General features: G+C 40.2%; 1 protein-coding gene across 2 annotated transcripts; it reads right to left on the bottom strand.

The window, feature by feature from the left end:
* Positions 1-659: 659 nt before the first annotated feature.
* Positions 660-21,288, bottom strand: CZH9orf152 (chromosome Z C9orf152 homolog). Of its 2 annotated transcripts, XM_087918052.1 has the most exons (3): positions 20,958-21,288; positions 4,777-5,169; positions 660-1,729 (listed from the first exon to the last, which is right to left on the bottom strand). In XM_087918052.1, the coding sequence occupies exons 1-3, from the start codon at positions 21,244-21,246 to the stop codon at positions 1,566-1,568; spliced, it is 846 nt and encodes a 281-aa protein (XP_087774178.1). In that variant the 5' UTR covers positions 21,247-21,288; the 3' UTR covers positions 660-1,565. The 2 variants fall into 2 exon arrangements, with proteins under 2 accessions (XP_087774178.1, XP_087774179.1); XM_087918053.1 differs by having other exon boundaries at positions 660-5,169.
* Positions 21,289-22,765: the final 1,477 nt, after the last annotated feature.

The following is a 22,765-nucleotide window of genomic DNA, read 5'->3' as shown; positions in this document are numbered from 1 at the left end:
TCTGGGAGTTGAAGTCCACAAATGTTAAAATTGCCTAGTTTGAAGACCCTTGTTTTAAAGCAATAAGTCTGTGGAGATCCAGATTATGGTTGTCCCAAAGGTGCTTTTTTATTTCAGGAGGCCACTGGACTTTTTTCTTTTGAAGACGTTTCGCTTCTCCTCCAAGAAGCTTCTTCAGCTCTGACAGGATGGTGGGGAATGGAAGGATTTTAAAGCAATAGATAGCTTCCTCAAAGAGAGCTTGGGCTGGAGGAATCCGCTTTCTCCAGTAATGTGGAAAAAGGGAGAAAGGGAAGACACCCCCCCAAATCAAATAGAATACCCCAAATAAAAACAAAAATGAATGAATGAATGAATTCTTTATTGGCCAAGTGTGACTAGACACACAAGGAATTTGTCTTGGTGCAAATGGTCTTAGTGTACATGAAAAGATACTATCGTCAAGAATCATGCTGTACAACACTTACTGATAGTCATAGGGTACAATAAGCAATCAAATTGTACTAGGAAACAATCTATGAATCATAAAGATACAAGCAACAAAGTTACAGTCATACAGTCACAAGTGGGAGGGGATGGGTGATAGGAATGATGAGAAGATCTACTATCTTAGTAGATAGAGTAACTTAACAGGAATAAAGAAGAGGTCTACCACTGACTTTTTATTTTAGTTTCCAGTGCAGTCTGCAATCTGAAGATTTCCTGGTGGTCTCCTGTTCAAATTCTAAACAGATACCTTTTGTTGCTTTGCTTTTTTTTTCAGATGCTGGTATTTTCTGCAATACAGATACTCCTTGACTTATAACTGTAACAGAGTCTGGAATTTCTGTTATAACTCAAGATGGCCATTAATTGAGTCATATGGCCAGACTGATCTTACAATCTTTTTTGCAATGTTGATAAACAAATGCCACATGATAAAACGAACACTGTGGTTAAGCAATTTAATGCATTCAGAGGGCTGCAACTGACCATACAGACTTAGGACATATTGAGTCCAAAATTTCAATTGCTAATCACAGTTGCTAATTATCCCATTTTACGACTTTTTTGGGCATAGTTGTTAAGGGAATCACTATATTCAAATTAGTAACATGATTGTTGTAAATGAATCTGACTTCCCCAAGTTTCAGAAAGTGACCACATGACCACAAGGGCCTAAAAGTGATCCCTGGACACCCCAGGACGCAATTATGATAAATACGAGCCAGTTGTCACGCACCCAAATTTTGATCATGTGACCATGGGGATGTTGCAAGAGTCAAAAGTGTGAAAACATAAGGTTTTTTTTCAGCACCGTTGTAACTTTGAGTGGTCACTAAATGAATGGTTGTAAGTCAACTACAAGTAGTAAAACTGGTTACTGATGCAGGCATGGGACTGTGGGGGAAGAATGGGCAATCATTGGAATTCTGGAATAGGATCACAGATCCTTTTGTGTGGCTGTTGTAACGTTGATTGCTAAGCCACCAATCATTAAGCAAGGACTATCATAGTAAACTGGGACTTCTATAGATCATGCATGCAAACAAACTCAACAAAGGATCTGGATACAATGTAAATTTTTATTCCTGATTTATCTTATTTGAAAAATAATATATGTATGAATGAATGAAATCATAATACATGGATAGAAAACTGTATATCATAGTTATTAGTCTCATTCGGGGATCCAAAAAGGTTCTCTTTTCTGACTTGCAAACGAGAATGTAATATGCAGAAAGTAAATCTGAAATATAAAATAGTTGCTGAGTTTAATGATAGCAGAAAGATCATTTCAAGATTTATCAGTTGATTTTGGAGTGTATATCCTGAAAAAAGATACATTGAATTCAACAAAAGTATTTGTTGATTTCTTGAGATGATATCACAAATTGCCAATTCAGGTAGCTATTTAAAATTCCCCTTATTTTGTGTCTATTGAGAAATAAGATCTACTAAAGTTAATTGGACTCATTTTCAGCTAAGAATGTATGTGATTGCCTTGCCTGAAAGGAGGCCTATATTTAGCTCAGTTGAGCTACATTAATAATTTTGGAAAGGCTGATATTTGTGATAGATATTTTTGTGGCTATACAGCACAATGGGAAGAGTATCCTGCTTCCTAAAGATAATTATTTGAAAGGAAAGACTAACTGTCATGTCCCTTTATATATATATTTTAAATGCATTTCATTTATCCATAAAAGGAATAAAGGGGTGTTTAGGAATATTGGAATAGCTCTCCAAACCCTCTTCTTTTTAAAATGAAATAAGCTTACTGACCTGGAATAAATGGAAGTAGTTCTTGATTTACAGTCATAATTGACCAAGGCAGTTGTTAAGAGACTCACACCAATTTTCTGACCTTTTTGCCACAGTTGTTAAATGAATCGCTGCAGATTCACATGGCTATTAAGCAAAACTGGTTTCCCAGTTGGCTTTGCTTCTCTGAAGCTCTTGGGCAGGTCACACCTGACATTCACATAAGCCTGGGACATTGCAACCACTCTAAATACAAACGAATTGCCAGGCAACCAGATTTTGATTTTGTGACTGGGAAGGGATGTTGGGACAGTTTTAAATACAAGGATTGGTTGTAAGTCACTTTTTTCAGTGCTATTGTAACTTTAAAGAGTTGTTAAGGGATCCCCAAACTTGGCAACTTTAAGACTTGTGGACTTTAACTCCCAGAATGGCTGGAGAATTCTGGGAATTGAAGTCCACAAGTCTTCAAGTTGCCAAGTTTGGAGACCTCTGTCCTAAACAGTTGTTGAATCATTGTAAGTCAAGGACTATGTATAGGTACAGTTGTTAACCATTGATAAAACAGAGTTAAAATAAAATAAATTTCCACAGGGCAGGTTTTTCTCCCCTTATACTGAATCTTCAAAACACATATTTACGCTAGTCTATTCACTTAAAATATATTTTAAGAAAATATAGCTAGTAGGTTGACATTAAATACAATGCATTCAAGCTTCTGGTTTCAAGCTGGCGCAATGGAATTCAACTTGTTTCCAATCTAGGAGGGAAATCTCAGTGCTAGATATCCCCACACATCTGCCATAAGGTGACCAGTTTTATTACATTTCCTTCCCATTTTCACTCTATAGAATTTGGAGAAAAAATTCCATTTTCTTCTAATGAAGAATATTGGGCTGCTTGAGCAATAAAAAAACCCTTGGGAAGCAATCATAATTCAGAATTCTCTCATTCTTTGTGAGAAGCAGAAGTGTGGAAGTAGCTGCAATTCCACCTCAGGGGCATCCAAACTTGGCAACTTTAAGACTTGTGGACTTCAAGTCCCAAAATTCTCCCAGCCAGCCAAAGTTGCCAAAGTTGGACACCCCTGTTCTACGCAACATATATTTCGGAGTATAAGACACACTTTTTCCACCCCCAAAAGTGGGTGGAAATGCCTGCGCGTCTTATAAAACGAATGTTGCTGAAGCCCTGCCAACCTGCCGGCCCCCACCCTTTGGCCTCTGCCTCCCAGCAATTTGCCTCCTTGCACTAAACAGTAAACATCCTGTTTCAGCTTCCACAGAATTTGATTAGCACAAGCAGCTGATTGTCAGTTGGATCAGTCTTCTGACGATCAGCTGTTTCAGGCTGCCATTGCCTATTGCCGCCTCCACACGCCCCATTTTTGGCCTCCATGTACCCCGTATTCAGCCTTTGTGTGCTCCATTTTCTGCCCTTCCGATCCCTGCCACCTGGAACGGGCCGAAAATGGGGCATGCAGAGGTGGCAATAGGCAATGGCAAATCCTGAAATCTGAAAGCTGGTCGTAGGGAGGCTAATCAGCTGCTTGTGCTAATCAGGCTGTGCTGTAGCTGACACAGGCTGTTTACTGTTTGCTGCAAGGAGGCAAATTGCTGGGAGGCAGGTTTTTTTTTCTGGTTTTCATCCCCAAAAGCTAGGTGCATCTTATACTTCGGAGCATCTTATACTCCGAAAAATATGGTAATCCTTCCTTAAAATACCATACACACTCCTAGAGCAGAGGTGCGAAACTCAAGGCCCGGGGGCCAGATGCAGCCTGTGGGATGCTTTGATCTGGTCTGCAGGGCCGCCCTGGAAACAGTGACGGACCAGGCTGCAGTGCCTCTGCCAGCAAAAATAGAGCTCACAAGGGTCACGCACGGCCCTCGCAAGCTCTGTTTTTCTGGCAGAGGATTGCAGGAGGCTGTCCCAGCTGAAAACGGAACTTGGGAGCCCGTTTTCACTGGCAGAACACTCAGGTTGCCACATATGCCACATATGCCACATACACCCCTGACGAGCGTAATGTTGAACTGGCCATGCCCACCCTGGCCACGCCACTCCCCCTGAGGTCAAACACAACCTTAATGAGGCCCTCAATTAAATCAAGTTTGATATCCCCTGTCCTATAGCCATGATTCCTAATCTTTGACACTTTAAAAGAGATGGGCTTCAATTCCCAGACACACTCAACCAGTATGGGTGGGGAGGAGTTCTGGGCATTGAAGTCCACTCCTCTTAAAGTGGCCAAGGTTGGGAAACATTCTGCCTTACAGAAACATTGATTCTAAACAGTATATCAGTTGTCACGTCCACAGGAACAGAAACGCTACCTGTATATTACATGGAAAATTATACCAGTGCACGAGGCAAAAAGAAGCTTGCTGTATCTACTTTAGCTGTAGTGATAGGCCTACCACTGTCTTCTCTTATAAAATTCTCATTGGGAGACATATAACCCAAGTTTCCTTGCAGCTTCAGAAATCTTGGGATTTTTCTTCTGAGGGAAAGGGTAATAAGATAGCTTACTAGGTACTGGTTTTGAAGCTGAGATGTTGAGGCTGGAATAATCACAAATGGAAGTTACTGAGGTCCGAGTTGAGTCGGAACTGACTGTCTCTTCAGGAGGGCGTGAATTTTCCTCATTGATGGAGAACGCAATGGCCGGTTCAGAGCTGTCTAATGACTCTTCACAAGACCACATGCTATGTTCAGTCCGGTTTTGGACATTATCACAAGGCTGTCCGTGGTGATGTCCCAGACGGTGGATACCAAGGTGTATGCGCCACGGTGAACTGTCTTGGGCATTTTCTTGGCAGGGCAAATCCACTTTGATCTCTCTTCCTTTCAGTGCTTTTCTCATGCTCTTGTTAATTAAAACAGCACTGATCATGGATTCTTTGGGAATGGTCCCATTTCTACCTGTGAAGAAAATTCAATTTTAAAAGGAAAATGTTATTTTCTGACAATGCGTTATACAGGAGTGTTTCACAACCTCAGTGAGTGTAAGATGTGTGGACTTCAACTCCCAGAATTCCACAGCTAGCTATGATGCATTATAACTCTAAATCTGATATGACCAATTGTGTGAGCGCAGGAAAACATGCTACACATTCCAGAGTTAAGCTTTTCAGCATCTACATACCACAGGTGAGGCCTTATTTTGAAAAGAAGCTTAGAACAGAGCACAGGTAGCCCTTGAGTTACAACCATTTATTTAGCAACCTTTTAAAATTATGACAGTGCTGAAAAAAGTGATGTGCAATTGGTTCCCATGCTTATGACCATTGAGGTGTCCCCAGGATCATGAGATCAAAATTCATACCCTTGGCAACCAGCGTGGATTACAATGGTTGCAGCATCCTGGGAAAAGCCAAGTCAAAGGGGAATTCCACATTGTGGCAAAATAGGTTGTAAAATTGGGTGTGATTCACTTAACAACCATGTGTACCCCATTCTAAATTTAAAAAATTGGCTGGAAACAGACATCTTCCTTAGAGACTTAATGATGTACAGTGCAATCGTTTTAATAAATTTTATACTTTGGGCGTTTCCTCAGGGGAACAAATACCGTCACACTGGCAAGTGAACATTTGCTATGAAATGAATCTTATACCCAAATACAGTGAGTCCTCACTAAGCAATCACAATCAAGACTGACAACTTGTGTTAAGCAAAGTGGTCACTACGTGAAACCAAAACTCTGCTTATGATCTTATTTCAGCTTCTCTTTGCTTTACATACCTGCGAAGATTGTAAATGCAAGGATTGGATGCAAAGTTGATCTTTCATCACCATCATAATTAGGAACAGTCACTAAATGAGGACTGGTTGTAGCTATTATTATATTTCTGAATGGAGGAAAAAACCCGGCCATTTTTTTAAAATTTAGAAGTAATGAAAAGTAGCCCAGAAATAGCTTATTGATCTAAACCAATCAATCAGATTTAGTTCCTACATCCTTTTCGTAATCCTGTTTATTTTTAAGTCATGTTTGTTCAACAATATGGTAAAAGATGTTGACATTCTTTTATAGGAAGTATATTTCCTAGATGTCCCTGTTTCATCTGCAAATGGGCAGTCCAACAATTCAATCCTTTAATTGTAAGAAAAGAAATGTCTTCAGCTTTTCCACTTTTCTACTTTAAGTACTCTTGAACTGGTCCTTGAACAACAATATTCCATATTTATTCTTTTCAGTCATTAGGTCAGTCACTTTGTGTGTGTGTAAGAGATGTGCAGAAAAAGCACATTAGGAGGGATGCTCCTGCAAATCAGTTGGTTACTCTTGTATCTTGTGGGGGCAAACACTTTAGGTTTTCTCCTAAGCTTTTGGGTGAGGTACCCTGATCTGTTGTCTTGCCAAGGATCTTTTAGACATTTCCTATGCCGCATTTGGGAAGCATCGTGTTTTAGTTCAATAAGACAGCACACATAGACAGTGCGGCAAAAGACAGTTCTCAACTTATGATAAAATTGAATCTGGAATTACAGTCATAATTCAAGATGCTTGTTAAGTGGGTCGTCATGTAATGGTGCCCAAAGTTATGACCTTTCTTGTGGCAGTTAAGTGAATGCCACAGTTACTAAGCAAGCACCGCTGGAAATTGGAAGTAAATGCCAGCTTTTGACAAAAGATATTGTAAATTGTGGTCATTTGACTGTGGGATACTGCAGACAGGTGTAAAATGCAGCCAGTTGCCAAGCACATGCATGTGGTGCTGCCTGTCTGAACTTTGAAACTAGATTGTAAATACTTTGTGGGGATGCATTGTAACTTAGAATGGTGGCTAAGCAACTGATCATGGATCAAGGACTACCTGTAATTTCCTGGTATCCTCCCTGCCTTGTTAGTTCCTGGCATTTTGGACGTCTTATTCCCTTGATGGCTCTTTTAGAACAAAGTGCAATCTTTAACTTGTTCAACACAAGCCAATGAAACAAATCTACTGAAATACTTGTGAGTATTTTCAACTTCTTTCTTATGAGCAGTTGCTCTCTCCTTTGTCCCTCCTCCCACAAGATTTAGAGGAACTATCAGTTCAATGTTACAACGGCACTTAAAAATGTGACCTACGACCGCTTTTTCCAGTTACGACTTTTGTATCATTCCCCATTGTTATGTCCCTGGGACTATCCACAGTCCCCACTCAGGTCCGCTCCAGTTGTGGGGGGCGTTACTGCCTCCCCATTGGCTGACCACCCCAGCAGCCGGCTATATAAGCAGGCTGCGGGGTTCAGGTTAGCCGCTGGTTGTTGCGAGCCCGTTCCAGGCTGGCGAGCTCAATCAGCCCTTTATTGTTATTAATAAAGTATTTGTTGCTTGTAATGCCCTGGCTAAGTCTCTCCTTCCTCCGAACTTAACACCCATGATCCTGTAAACAAAATTCAGAGCTTGGCAACTGGTTCATGATTGTGGCCACTGCTGTGTCCCAAGGTCACATAATCACCTTTTGTTACTTTCTCACAAAGTCAATGGGGAAGCCAGATTCAGTTAACAACTGGGTTACTAACCTATCTACTGCAGTGACTCACTTAACAACTGAGGCAAGAAAGGTCATAAAAAGAGGGAAAAACTCACTTTACAAACGTCTCACTTAACAACAAAAATTTTAGGCTCAGTTGTGGTTGTATGCCAAGGACTATTTGTAGTAATTTATTTTCTCTGGTCTTGGGGTTACTTTTTGGGGGAGGGCATGGATGAAAATTTTCCTTAGTTTTGCCAGACTGAGGCAGAAGCAGGAGCAGAGAATGAAACGGATTCCTTCGGACAGACCTATACTCTCTGTCAGCCACTTGGTGTCATACTTGGTAAAGCATACTTGCTTTTCCTTTTGACCTGCCACAATTAGTTTTTTGCTTTCCCCCAAAGTTACAGCCCCATATTTCTTTTCTCCCCCCTTTGGTCTCCTTTAAAAAAGTGATTTTAATCTTCTATTACAAATTTGGCAAACCAGTCCTTTCTTGGGTTGATTTCAAACAACTGGCCTTGTTTAAAATACACGTTTGAATACTTGTTTAAAACGCATGTTGTTACTGCTGTTGCTGCTGCTGTTAAAAACTGTTTGTTCTGTTTGTTTGATCTGCAAGATCTGTTCTTAACAGGACAATTAGCAATATTACGTTTTACATTAAAGGCCAAGAGAGTTTGGCTGCAGGTTATTTGAAGGACTTTCTTGCACCAAATGAATTAGCTAGACTAAAGAAGAATATTTGTAGCTCAGAGTTGAAATGAGAGGTTCTTGGCACTTTCTGAGCTTGGTTGTTTTCTTGCAGATGCTTTATTACCCAAACTAGATAATGTAAAAAGTTAGAATCCACCCCTTTCCTAAAAGAATGTAATATATTAGGAAATATTAAAAAGGAAGAATATTACATTTCCCTAGGTGAGAAGTTTTTTGGAGGGAGAAAGCAGCCCCCACTTTCTTAATAGCCCTCATCAGATGTCAGCACTTAAGAGATAGCTAGCTCTATTCATAAACAAATATGAATCCAACAAAGATCCAACAAAGGTAGGACTAGCCCTCAATACCTTCATTGCATCACCCTCCAAACTTCAACCAAACTTAGCTCAGACATTCACCATTAAACCTTTTTTCCAGTCAGCCTCCATGTCTCCAGTGCTTTTGTCCAGGTTGGAATTGAACCAGATGGATATTTCTTCCCAAGAATTGCACTATCACTGCTGAACCAGCTTCAGTGATGTTACCTAATTTGGATAATGAAACATCTCCAAAACCCCCAACCAAGCTCAGAATTAACTGGAAATTTGGAGGTGGTATCCTGATAACTCTAGGTACAAGATGCCAGGCTGGAGGGTGGGATGGGGCAGGAAACCCAGTATGGTGGTTTCAAAGATGTGATCAAAGCTCTCGCTTCACTTTTAGCAAAAAAGAAAAGAAACATTAGGGCTGCCATCTTGTTGTTTTTGACCCCTGTAATTTTTTTTGTGGGAATTCCATTTCTGTGGTCTCCCATTTGGCACATAAAATATACAGTACAGAGGACATATTTTTGGGGGGGAGGCAAACCTAAAAAGGGGCAAATCTCAAGTTCATAAAGATAAAAAATTGGTTTAGAAATGTGAAAAATCAGTAGATAAAATTGCAAAGGAAGATTCAAGAGCTAAACCTAGGAAAAGGTTACAAAAACACACATTCCAACAAGCATCTCTAAAATCAAGCATTATCAAGCACTAAAAAGACAAATTGGTTGTCCAGATTTTTTTTATCTAAACATAAAAGACCTCATGGAGTAGGACCGTTTGTAGGTTAAAAGTTAAATGACCAAAATAAATGAATAAAGAATAAAAGTGAGGCTGTTGTTTTTTTCAAAAAAAAAAACTTTGGATCTTAAATCTTTAGATTTAGAACAGCATTCCGAAATGAAGAACTGTCCTTTATAATAAGAATGTATGATAGTTGCAGATAAAGCACATTTAGTGCAGAGCTCATCACCTTTCTTGGTTTTTTCAAAATGACATTTGCTTTTTTGTCTGAATAAACCTCCCAGGTAGCCCTTAATTTATGACCGTTCATTTAGCAACTGTTTGAAATTACAACAGCACAGAAAAATGTGATTTATCACCGTCCTCAAACTTATGACAACCATAGGGTCCCTGCAGTCACCTGATTGTGATTCGAGCACTTGGCAACTGTCAGGTATATAAAATGTTTGCAGCATACCAGCGTCACATTATCACCACCTGCAACCTTCTCAGCCGGCTTCCAGCAAACAAAGTCAATGTGGAAACCAGCAGGAGGTCACAGATCATGGTTATCCAACGTGTCGCTTAATGACCATGGCAAAAAAAAAGGTTGTAAAATTGAATGTGGTCCTGTGATGTCTCAACCACTGCAGAATTTAAGAATGAATTTTCTAGTCTAGATTGCAATTGTCAAGTCAAGGCCAACCTGTAAAACCTGTTTATATTCTGGGGTTTTTTTTACTTGCAGTTGCCCTTGCAATGGCTTACTTAGAAGACATGGTGTAACTAAACATTTAACAGTGGTAGTACAGTTAGTCCTCAACTTACAGCAGTTTGTTTAGTGACTGTTAAATGTTGCAATGGCCCTGAAAAAAGGAATGTGATTATTTTTCACTCTTAGGATTGTTGCAGCATCCACCATGGTCACACGTCAAAATTCAGATGCTTGGCAACTGGTTTACATTTTATGACGGCTGCAGTGTCCCAGGGTCACGTGATCCCCTTTTGCGACCTCCTGACAAGCAAAGTCTATGGGGAAACCAGATTCACTTAACAACCGTGTTACTAACAACAGCTGCAGTGATTCACTTGACAAATGTAGCACAAAAAGTCATAAAATGGAACAAACTCATGTAACAAATTTCTCATTTAACAACATAAATTTTGGGGTCAGTTATGGTCATAAGTTGAAGACTACCTACAGTAGATTTACGGCAAGGTGGGTCACAAAGCAGATTTCTTCCTGATCCTGTACAAACCTTATGATGATCTAGTTTAGAGGTGTCAAATTCGATTTCATTGAGGGCCGCATCAGGGTTGTGTTTAATCGGGGGCTGGGGGCGTGACCGGATGGGTGTGACCACTTTGACGTCACTCATGTCAGGGCATCTGTGGTGGCCAGAGCACTCTGCCAGTGAAAATGGGCTCATGAGTTTCATTTTCAGCCGCGGCAGCCTCCCTACCACCCTCTGGTACCTTGGGGGACAGCACGCGACCCTCCCAGGAGCTTTCTTTGGCCTCAGTGGCCTTCTGCCACCCTCTGCCAGAAAAAGCAGAGCTTGGGGGACAGCGCATGACCCTCCAAGGCTCTGCTTTTGGCCGCAATGACCTCCTGCCACCCTCTGCCAGCAAAAACAGAGCTTCGTTTTTGCTGGCAGAAGGTGGCAGGAGGCTAGCACAGCCAAAAACGGAGCCTGGGAGGGCCACATGTGGCCCTACCAAGCTCCCTTTTATCTGGCAGAGGCACCGCAGGCTGGTCCTTTGCTATTTCCAGGCCAGCCCTGCAGGCCAGATCAAAGCAACTCATGGTCTGGATTTGCTCCATGAGCCTTGAGTTTGACACCGCTGTTCTATTGCAAGGAAGCATGAATATGCCTCAGCTATGGAGTACGGCAAGCTTGCTGAAATGAATGGACAGAAAGAACTATTTCAGCCATAGATAAATTAGGTAATTAGAAGGCAATTATTATGCTCTTGTAGCAACTGGCAACTGTCCCAGAGTTCTTTCTCCACGAATGGCTCTCATACTATTTTTTTTAACTTATGGATCTAACACATGAATTTTCCTCAATCCAGTAACCTTTAGAAGTGTTACGGTCACAACTCGTATTGTTCTAGGCCAGGGATAGTCAACCTTTTTATACCTACCACCCAGTTTTGTATCTCTATTAGTGGTAAAATTTTCTCTAACCGCCCACCGGTTCCACAGTAATGGTGATTTATAATGTAGGGGACAAAACCCCTACGGCCCACCATGAAAGCTGGAACACCCACTAGTGGGTGGTAGGGACCAGGTTGTCTACCACTGTTCTAGGCCATTCCAAGCCTGGGATTCTGGTAATTGTTAGGAAAAGTCATTGGAAACTCACACTTGCAATTTTCCATGTTATTGATACTTTGAAGATCTTTAGCCCTGAGCATTTATACAAAAAGCTGGTGTTTACCATGCACCTGGCCTTGAAGTAACTCCCAGATGTTTGAACAGTACTGTTAAGTCAGTGTTTTTATGGACGCACTGCATGTTAGGGCTCAAGGGAAGACTGGCATCAAGTTTGCACGACAGACTTACAAAACAGAATAGAAGAGATAGAATCAAGATCACATAAAGTGTTAGTACCACTTTGTAATGCCTTAGTTAAGGCACACACTTAGAATATTCTATCCACTTTTGGTCACCACAATGTAAAAAAAAAGATTGAGATTCCAGAAAGAATGCAGAGAAGAGCAACCAAGATGATGAGGAGACTGGAGGCTAAAACATATGAAGAACGGTTGCAGGAACTGGGTATGTCTAGTCTGATGAAAAGAAGGACGAGGATGATATGAAAACAGTTTTCCAATATTTGAGGGGCTGCCACAAAGAAGAGGGGGTCAAGCTATTCTCCAAAGCAGCTGAGGGCAGGACAAGAAGCAGCGGATGGAAACTAATCAAGGAGAGAAGCAACCGAGAACTAAGGAGGAATTTCCTGACTGCCAGAATAATTAATCAGTGGAACTACTTGCCTCCAAGAGTTGTGGGTGCTCCAACACTGAAAATGTTTAAGAAGAGATTGGACAAGTATTTGTCTGAAATGGTACAACGTCTTGCCTTAGCAGGGGGTTGGACTAGAAGACTTCCAAGGTCCCTTCCAACATTGTTATTCTGTATTCTGTAATTGTGCATGTTGTGTACAGGGGTTCACATCTAACCTCAGCTCTCTTCTACATAGTTGCTGGCCTCATTCCCCAAATATAAGAAGCATTTTATGTCACTGAGTAGGATTAGAACTTCCCAGAGATACCCTGTGGTAAGAGGGGCATCCAATAAATTTTACAAGTAAGTAAATAGTCTTTCCTTCTCCTTCCTTGACTTGGCTAAGTAGTTCTCCATATAGATGGTCCATCTGCCGAAAAGCAACCTAATCAGCATTCTATCTTCTTCCTACATTGTTTTTTGAAGCAATGTAAGTGTCCACCAGGGGACCCCAAACCCTGAAGTTCCTTGACACTTCATGAAGTTCCAGATTGTTCACCAACAACACCAAATATATATTACATAAAAATTATTTAATTACTTTAACTGATGGTTGCTTACCTGGGTAATAAAATGTCTGCAAGAAAAGCTCAAAGAGCACCAAAGTCCCTACAAAATTTTATTTATTATTTTATTTATTTATTTATTTTTGTCAATTGCTTACAAGATAATAGGTATAAGTAAAAACATAGTTATGAATACATGGGTACATATAAGAAAAATAAAAGAAACAATAGGACAGGGACAGTAGGCACATTGGTGCACTTACGCACACCCCCTACAGACCTCTTAGGAAAGGGGTGAGGTGAATAGTAAACAGTCTAAGGTTAAAGTTTTTGGGGTTTGGGGAAGAAACCACAGAGTCAGGTAGAGTATTCCAGACATTGACCACTGTTGCTGAAGTCGTATTTCCTGCAATCAGGTTTGGCGCGATTAACCTTGAGTTTGTATCTATTGTTTGCTCTTGTATTGTTATGGTTGAAGCTGAAGTATTCATTGACTGGTAGGACATTGCAATGTATGATTTTATATACTGTACTTAGATCGGACCGAAGGCGGTGTAGTTCTAGGTTTTCTAGGTCTAGAATTTCAAGTCTGGTGACATAAGCTATTCTGCAACGAGTAGAGTGGAGAACTCTTCTTGTGAAATATTTTTGGATTTTCTTAACTGTGTTAATAACAGATACGTAATGTGGCTTCCAGACTGATGAGCTGTATTCGAGTATTGGTCTAGCAAAGGTTTTGTATGCTTTAGTTAGTAGTGTAATATTACCAGAGAAAAAGCTATGTAAGATTAGGTTAACAACTCTTAACGCCTTTTTGGCTATGTAGTTACAGTGGGCTCTAGCACTTAGGTCATTTGAGATGAGTATTCCAAGATCCTTGACAGAGTTTGGATCATCAACAAGGTCTTGACTATTCAGCCTGTATTTTATTTTCTGATTTTTTTGCCAATATGTAAGAAAGAGCATTTATTTGTTGAGATTTGAAGTTGCCATTTGTTTGACCATTCTGATACATAGTCGAGGTCTTTTTGAAGGGGAGCAGTATTATCTGTGGTGTTGAATAGCTCTACATCATCAGCGAAGAGAACGCAGTTGCTCTTAATATGATCACAGAGGTCATTTATGTAGAGTATGAAGAGAATTGGTCCTAGAACACTGCCTTGTGGGACACCACTGTTGACAGGTACAGAATTTGATAGGATGCTCCCAATTTTGACCATTTGTTGTCTCTTTGACAGGAATGCTTCTCTCCAGTTATGCAGATGTCCAGAGATACCATAAGATTTTAGTTTTAGGTGTAGTTTGTCATGTACCACTGAATCAAAGGCTTTACAAGTCTATATAGATTCGCGTCTATTGCTTTGCCCTGATTGAGTTGTGTAGTCCATATGTTTTTGCAGTGTAAGAGTTGCAGATTGCAGGTTAGTTTTTTCCTAAAACCAAATTGTTTATTAGAGAGTAGGTTGTTTGTCTCTAAGTGGAGGATAATGGATTGGTTAATAATTGATTCCATGACTTTACAGGTGACGTAACATAAGGAGATTGATCGGTAATTTTCGCCTAAGATGGGGTCTCCCTTTTTGAAGATGGGGATGACCGTGGCTTGTGACCATAGGTTAGGCAAGGAGCTGGTCCTGAAAGATTTTTCAAAGATTATGCTTAGAGGTTTGGCTATGGCAGTGGATAGCTTTTCTAAGTAGTAGGCACATATTTCGTCCAGTCCAATAGATAGAGATGGTTTTAGATTGCATAGTGCTTTTTCAACATTGTCTTCTGTAAAATTGATAGGTATTAGATTATTGTAATTGTCTGTGGTTTGACTAGGAAATACTGGACATGATCCATTGCTGTTTACAAATACTGAGCCAAAGAATGTGTTAAAGAGGTTGGCTTTAATAGTGTCATCATTGCAGTCTTTACCATTAGGTCCTTTCAGGGGTGGGATGGACCTTGAGTCTTTTAGTTTGTTGTTTACAAATTGTAGAAAGTACAGGTGGAATTGGTGCGTAGAAGGTTTTCTTCTTGTTTAATGTGATAATTGGTGCATTCAGTTTTTATCTGGTGCATAAACTTTTGTATCGGCTTTTGAAGTTGGCAACTCGACCAGATTTGTTTTTCCGCCAAAGTGATTTCTTTTTGGATTGAAGCTTCCTTATTGTTTGGGTAATTTGTTTTGTTCTGGTTTTGGGAGTTTGATGAGTCATATAGTTTGATGACTCTTTTGACTTCAAGTAAAAATATGTTGTAATGGTCTTCAACAGTATTGCATCCAGGGAATAGAAATTGCCAATCAAGGGATGAGAGATTGTTGTTTATAAGATCATAGTTGCCTTTTTTGAAGTTATAATTGAGGATTCTGTTGTTGTGATGATTTTTGTGTGGACGTATGTTGAGACAAAAGTCAATCATGTTGTGGTCACTGTTGGAAAAGGGTTCTTTAATTTGTATTCCATAAATTGAATTCAAACTATTGCAGAACATGAGATCGAGGCAGTTGTTAAGTCTAGTGTTGTTGGTTACTAGTTGTTCTAGTCCCAGATTTGTTACTGCATTGTAGAAGGTTGAATGTGTGGGTTCAGTTGTACATTTGTTAAGGGGCCAATTAATATGAGGTAGATTAAAGTCACCAAGAAAGATAAAAGTGTATGCCCATGTTAGTAGTGTATTTAGCTTGTTTGCATGTTCGACGTCATAATCAGGGGCTCTGTAACATAGTAAGAACCAAAATGTGATATTTAAGAACAGTTCACAGACGATGGTCTCAGGAATAGCAAGCTCCTGGGTAACTTGGATGTTTTTTAGATGTAGGGACTTTTTATAGAAGATAGCAACACCACCTCCTCTACGAATTTCACGATCTGATCCGTAAACATGATAGTCTCTTACAGTGGTAATGGAGTCAGGGAGAGATGTGTTGAGCCATGATTCACAGACAAATATAATATCAAATGTCGCCGTATTTAGTAAGAGGAGAAATTCAGTTATTTTATTTACAAGGCTTCTTGCATTGAGTAACTTGCATTTAAGACCAGTTGTGGTTGGAATAGAGGTAGCTAGGGGTGTGCATGCCTAGTTTTGAGTGATGTTGGATTGGATGGGGCGTGGTTGGATGCGGAGTTGTGGGTTTTGTGACTTTCTTTTAATGGATGCGGAGTTGTGGGTTGTGTGACTTTCTTTTATTGCAATCAGCTCTGTAGTCAATTTATACAGTTTTTGTGTTCTGCGCAGAGTTTACGGAGGTGGATTCTTTGCAGTATGGATAAGTATGGTCTTGAGTGAAGTTTTTTTGTGGTTGGGATTGGTTTTTGCAATGGCATTTATTGTATGAATGAATATGCGCTTGCTGGACTCATTTTTGCATACAACTCTACAAAATCTTGGGGCCCACAGAGCCGTCATTGTATTTGTACCCATGGTCATCTCTGGTTATTTCAATGATATCTTCAGGAGAGATGTTTGTTGTATTTGAGTTGCTTATGATATCACAAACTTCGGAGATGTCATCTGATTCGTTGGTGTCTTTGAGACCAAATAAGATGGCATTTGGACGTTTCTGTTCACGTTCCATGGTGTCTCTGATGGGTAAGGAGATATTATTTGTGGATTTATTTGAAGGGATAGTGATTGTTTGTGGCTGTGGTTTGGTGGTTATTTTTGGTTGTAGTTGTGATTGTAGTTGAGGTAGTGGTTGTGGTTGTTCTGGGATTTGATTTTGAGCTGATAGGTACTCACTTATCTGTGCTGTATTTTTTTTTCCAAGAGAAATTAGGCTTGCTTGTATAGTTGATTAGGCTTGCTTGTATAGTTGATTAGGCTTGCTTGTATAGTTGGATTAAATGAATTAAATTAGCCTTTCAAGCTTTCTAGAAGCTCCCTTCCATCATAAAAACACTCAAGGTCAGTTATGTGTGTGGAAAGGCCTTTATCCTCCTTTTCTTGATCAGCCATCTGAACTGGGCCAAAGAAACAGAAGGACAAATAGACCTTCCCACCTGGCATTTGCCAGATGTGCTGTAAGTCCAAAAGTTGCAATCCCAACATTTCAGAAGGGGGTGCCAACTTGGGAACAAGCCTGCTTTGGAATCAATGTATACTGGGATAGAAAGGAGAAACTGTCTCCATCTATCCTTACATAGACAGAGATAAAAGGCCAGTATTGGGGAACACAGTGGAAGATGCCTCCTTGTGCTATACATAACCACCCCAAATCAAGATGGAAGCTGAGCCAGGCTGAATGGGAGGAACCAAAGTTTTCTTTGAAGGTTTCCATTGGCAGGAATAATTCTCCCTTTCCTTTCAGCAGTTTTTCCTTTAGTATAGGAGTTGGCCATCAGTGCAACGGATCCCTTACAAGAAAGTTTATGATGACATAACTTGATAAACCGTAATGCAAATGCGACACAATTCTCTCCTAGTTATATATTAAAATCCAGGATCCACATTATTTGTTCAGTTTCCACCTGACTGCTTTTCGATGTTTAGGAACAAGGTGAATTTCAGCCTGAAGGAGAGTCATTACAACAACTTATTCTAACTTCTTGTGCCCCAGGTGTCTTGGGAGTCCATCTCCCATAATGCTCCATAAGGAGTTGTAGGAATTGGAGTCCTGGCACATCTGGAGAAAGTTAGGAGTCTGCATTGAAGCATTTCTCTTTTTCTTCATTACCCTTTGAAAACATTTATAGGTGGATCACACTTAGGATCAGAATTTCTGTTGCTAAGCAGTCTGATTATTAAGGGAATTGCACCTGGTTTTATGAACTTCTTTGCCACAGTTCTTAAGTTAATCACACAGATGTTAAATCCACTTTCCCCACTTGACTTTGTCAGAAAGTGGCTGGAAAACTTGAAAATGGCAATTGCATGACTCTGGGATGCTGTAACCATTGTAAATACTTGCTAGTTTGCCAGCGTTCAATTCAGGATCACGTAAATGCAGGGACACTGCAATGATCTTCAGTGTGAGGATGGGTGATAATTCACTTTTTTCAGTGCCACTATAACTTCGAATGGTAGATAAATAAATGGCTGTGAAGACTACCTATATATGTAACCCCATGGTATAGATTGAGGAATGACAAATGAAGAAATGTGTAATCTTAAAATGTAAATCTAACTAATGTCCCATATAAATACATCAATAAATAAATATGTTTGATCTTCCTCTTTTTTCCCTCGTTTTCTCAGAACATAGTTGAGTCTCCTAACAATATCTCTAGGACTGCAGGCTAAAAACCATGATTTCAGTTTTCCTGGGAAACTGAACTGATGCATGACATCTAAAGATGGTTGACAGATGGACAGAGTGAGCTCCCATGACTTGTCTCAGCTTTTGCCAACCTAGCAGTTCGAAAGCACATAAAAAATGCAAGTAGAAAAATAGGGACCACTTTGGTGGGAGGGTAACAGCGTTCAGAGGCGCCTTTGGCGTTTAGTCAAGCCGGCCACATGACCACGGAGATGTCTTCGGACAATGCTGGCTCTTCAGCTTTGCAACGGAGATGAGCACCGTCCCCTATAGCCAGAATCGACCAGCACGTGAATCTTAACCTTTTAACTTTCTGTCCTCTACAAATGTTCACTTTGATAGCCAAACATGTTTAAGGCAGATGAAAAGCACTACAGGTTGACTTACAACCATTTGTTTAGTGACTGTTCAAAGTTACAGCAGCACTAAAAAAAAGTGACTTATGACCATTTTTAAACTTAACGACCATTCCAGAATCCCCATGGCCATCAAAATTTCTGTGCTTGGTCACCGTTATGTATTTATGAAAGTTCCACTCTCCCAGAGTCACATGATCATCTATTGCAACCTTCCCAGATGGCTTCTTTCAATGGGGGAGGCAAGATTTGCTTAACAACTCCCTGATTCACAACTGCAGTCATTCGCTTGACAGCTGTTGCCAAAAAGGTCATAACATGAGGTACAACTCACTTAAAAACTGCCTTGTTTAGCAGCAAAAATTGGGTCTCAGTTGTGGTTGTAAATTGAAGACTAGCAAGCTCTGCTAAAAAACCAAACATTTCTGCTGGTAAGAATCGTCAGCAAACAAGTTAATTTGCAGATGACGCAATGTCTTTATTTATTAAATTAGGTTTTCCTACTCCTGCAAGGACAGAACTCTTGGCAGGTTTTAAGAAATAACATTAAGCAACTGTGGAACAACAGAGAAAACATCCATGAAACAAACAATTCAGAACTGAAACAAAGGGAGATTTACATACAATGGCATTATTTGGAAATCTCTCTCTCTCTCTCTCTCAGCCCAGCCCACTTCATAGACCGAGAAGCAGAAGGACAGGCTGTGATCGTACTGGATAGGGAGTTTAAGACAAGAAGTGGAAAACTATGTTGGGAAAAGGCGGTGTCAGATCGGTTTGTTACGAGATAATCCTCGACCTCCTGACCGTTCGTTTTAATGACCAGGTGAAGTTAGAACAGCACTGAAAAACTTATGACCTGTTTTACAACCTTCACAAGCATCCATGATCAACATTTGGATCAGGATCGCCCCCCCACAACTTGGCAATTTTAAGACTTGTGGACTTCAACTCCCAGAATTCCTTAGCCAGCAAAGCTGGCTGGAGAATTCTGGGAATTGAAGTCCACAAGTCTTAAAGTTGCCCAGTTGGGAGACCTCTGATTTGGATGCTTGGCAATTGGTCATTTATGATGGCAACAGGATCCCAGGTCATGTGATCTGCCGTTTGTGATCTTCCCAGCCAGCTTTTGACAAGCTAAGTCAATAAGGGAAGCTGGATTCACTTAACAACTGCAGTGATTCACTTAACAATCGTGGCAAAAAAAATGTTAAATTGGCTGCAACTCACTTAACAACTGTCTTGTTTACTAACATAAATTCTGGTCCCAATTGTAGTTGTAACTCAAGGACTATCTGTACTGCTATTCAGAAAACCCCTTGGCTGCGTTCCTTAAGTCACCAAAAACTGAATTTACCTCAAAGGAAAATTTTAACATCCTAAGTATGCTGAGGTTTCTACTTTTCAAATTTTCTGGGACTGTTCTTCAAAGAACAGTTATTTTTGAATTCTTTATCCAGGTTGATGAACACAAGATCTTCATTTTTTTTAAGCATCTCAACTTCTAGCAAAAAAATTCAACCTTGAATGTCTACTCCACAGCACGTTACTGTAATTAAATCGGACAACTGAATCAACCGTTATATTCTGATTACTTCTGTTGGCTTAGTACTTTAAAAACATAACAGGAACAGTTCTAGATACTTGTCCCTTACCTTTTCCCCTATACAGAAAGAATTGGGTTCCTAGGAACCATTTAATTGCAAATCCAGGTAGTTTCTCGTCATGCCAGATTTTTCTTCCGTTTGCTAAGTTCCTTAGTATTCTGCTTGGATTTGGGAGCGTTCAAAACCTCTCCCTTTTTTTCTCCAAATCAATAAATTAAAGCAAACCCCAGAACAGGATTGAACAAGTATGTCATAGGAGAAGAAATGTTTATTACCTATTGCTGGTTATCTTTAAGATAACTGGCATCTTTAAGATGCCAGAAGACTCACAATGGTGCCTTTGAGAACAGGCAAGGAAAAAAATCCATTCCTATATGTGTTTATCCAGAAATATGGCTTTTATTGTTACTTGGGACTTATTTCCTGCTGTGGGGAGAAGTTTAAGATGAATATCCGTGTTAAACTACTCCGCAGCCCAGGAGTAAAATGCCAAGTGAAAAGACCTGTTTCTGGATAAGCCTGTCGAACTCACCATTCATACCGGTTCTCAAGCTCAGAGCACCATTAATGGCTCTTTGTGGCCTCATAAAGACCTAACTGGAACACATAACATGTAGCCCACTGCATCGGCTAATTTTTAAGATGGCACAAGAAGTTTCACCGTGCAATTTAATGAAAAGTTGCCTTTCGCAGTGTGAATGCCTTCTTCTTGGGGAACAACATGGAATTTAGGAATGCCAGATTGTCAGACTCTCAGTTGCTTCAAAACATACCTGTTTTAAACACAACAACATGGGTGTGCAGCTTTTGTTTCTCTTTCAAGTAGTGATATTGCTCCTGGAGCTGGTTCACGTCCATCTTGCTGGGCGGCCTGGAACTGTCTGTGGCTTGCCGGTTCGATGAATGACTCACTAGAAAAATGCCACTCATATATTTATAAGCCTTCATCATCTGTTCCCATAAGAAAGACAAAACGAGGCACAAGCAACGTAGTTCCCTCATCCTGGTACCATTGGAAAGAGGTTGTTCCTGGGGATCTGGCTGAAAGACTGCTGGTTTCATTCAGCAGCAATATGCACTTTGCTCAGGTAAGACAATTTGCTGGGCTACCAGGATGCGGCTTTAAAGAGATCAAAAAATGGGTCTGGCCAGAACTGTTTGTTGGTTTAAGTTCACTATGAATGTGGCGTGGCCAAAATACTACGTACATGTCGCAAAGGTCTCATCTCACGAAAGCCAGGTGCACAAAGAGCCGGGATGTTTGGTTGACGTTCTCAACTGCAGATTTGTGCCGAAGGCGGTTTTCCAGGTCTCGCCAGGAGCTTTCTGTCTTCCCTTCTTCTTCTTGCATTTTCTTCTGTTTATTTTGAGTGATTGATTAAACACCCTCAACTTGATTTTAACTCCTAGTGACTACACAGATGGGTTTTAAAAAATATATTTAAATAAATAAAGTATTTATTTCTATTTTGTATTAGTATGGTTGGGTGTACAGACACCCAGGCATTTAGATTGGATCTGGCATTTTTGTCACCCTGTCGAGTCCTTCCCAGATGTTGTTTAATGATATTTAAAGGTATTGTAACACTATCTAAGCTGTTCCGAGTAAAACCGCCTTTGGCAATTAACTGATGGTAATTTTGTGAATGCCAATGGCGTTCAAGTGGCGCTCAGAATGTCTTGGGATTGTAAGGTGTCTATTAGGACTGGTATTGTTTTTGCTTTCTTTGGCAACTTCTTATACTTGTATTTGCAGATCTCTCTATTTTGGGATTTTCTCCAGTTTCTTCCAGAGGTGAATATTCAGCAGATTCTGACCAGTTCTGGAGAAGCGGTAGTGGAAGTTTTGAGTAGTTCATAGAACCAGCAAATCCCACCTTCTGACTGGCCCCGCCCCCATCTATTCTCTGCCTCCCAGCTGATTGGCTGGGTCTTCTTTGGTTGCCCTGCACAGGAGAACGGAGCTGGAAAGCAGGCTAGTGGGATAGGGAGGGAATTGGGATTTTGCAGTATCCTTCCCCTGCGACACCCACCAAGCCACGCCTACCAAGTCACACCATGTCCACAGACTCAATAGTAAAAATTTTGAATCCCACTACTGGTTTCTTCTCTTCTCTTCTGCTGTCTCCAGGCATTGTCATATCCACTATCCAGACTTTTAAAAATCTTATTGTTAAGTCTGGGATATTATTTAGTCTGTTTTAAATTGAAAGTCTCGGAGCACTTTAGCTTTTTCATTTTCCATGACTTTATCTATTTTGAGGTCCCATTTAATTCTTGCTTGCAGGTATTATATTATTATTTATTTATTTATTCGATTTATATAGCTGCCCATCTCAAACAAGTGACTCTGAGCAGTGAACAATCACAAAATCAATTAAAACCAAATTACAATCACAATAAGAAAATTAAGTGTGTACAGCAGCCAAGAAGAATGACAATCCATAGATGTTAATACAACCAGGAAATAAGGCCCTTCACACACTCAGGTCCCAGACCTCGGCAATTTTATTGTTTATTTTACAATATCCTATTATTTCAGGTAGATGCCATGGCTAACAATGCCAGGATGGTGATGGTG

The sequence above is a fragment of the Pseudonaja textilis genome, chromosome Z (assembly GCF_049901715.1).
Source record: "Pseudonaja textilis isolate UNSWEBS1 chromosome Z, rPseTex1.2, whole genome shotgun sequence".
In the NCBI taxonomy this organism is placed as follows: Eukaryota; Metazoa; Chordata; class Lepidosauria; order Squamata; family Elapidae; genus Pseudonaja; species Pseudonaja textilis.
The sequence above is the reverse complement of the archived record's forward strand: the minus strand, read 5'-3'. Positions and strand labels throughout refer to the sequence as shown.

Coding starts and splice junctions, on each gene's coding strand:
- CZH9orf152 (XM_087918052.1), bottom strand. CDS start 21,246: ATGAAACCAGCAGTCTTTCAGCCAGATCCCCAGGAACAACCTCTTTCC. Junction 5,170..20,957: donor TGTTGTTGTGTTTAAAACAG/GTATGTTTTGAA, acceptor TTTTCTTCACAG/GTAGAAATGGGACCATTCCC. Junction 1,730..4,776: donor AGCTTCAAAACCAGTACCTA/GTAAGCTATCTT, acceptor TTTATATTTCAG/ATTTACTTTCTGCATATTAC.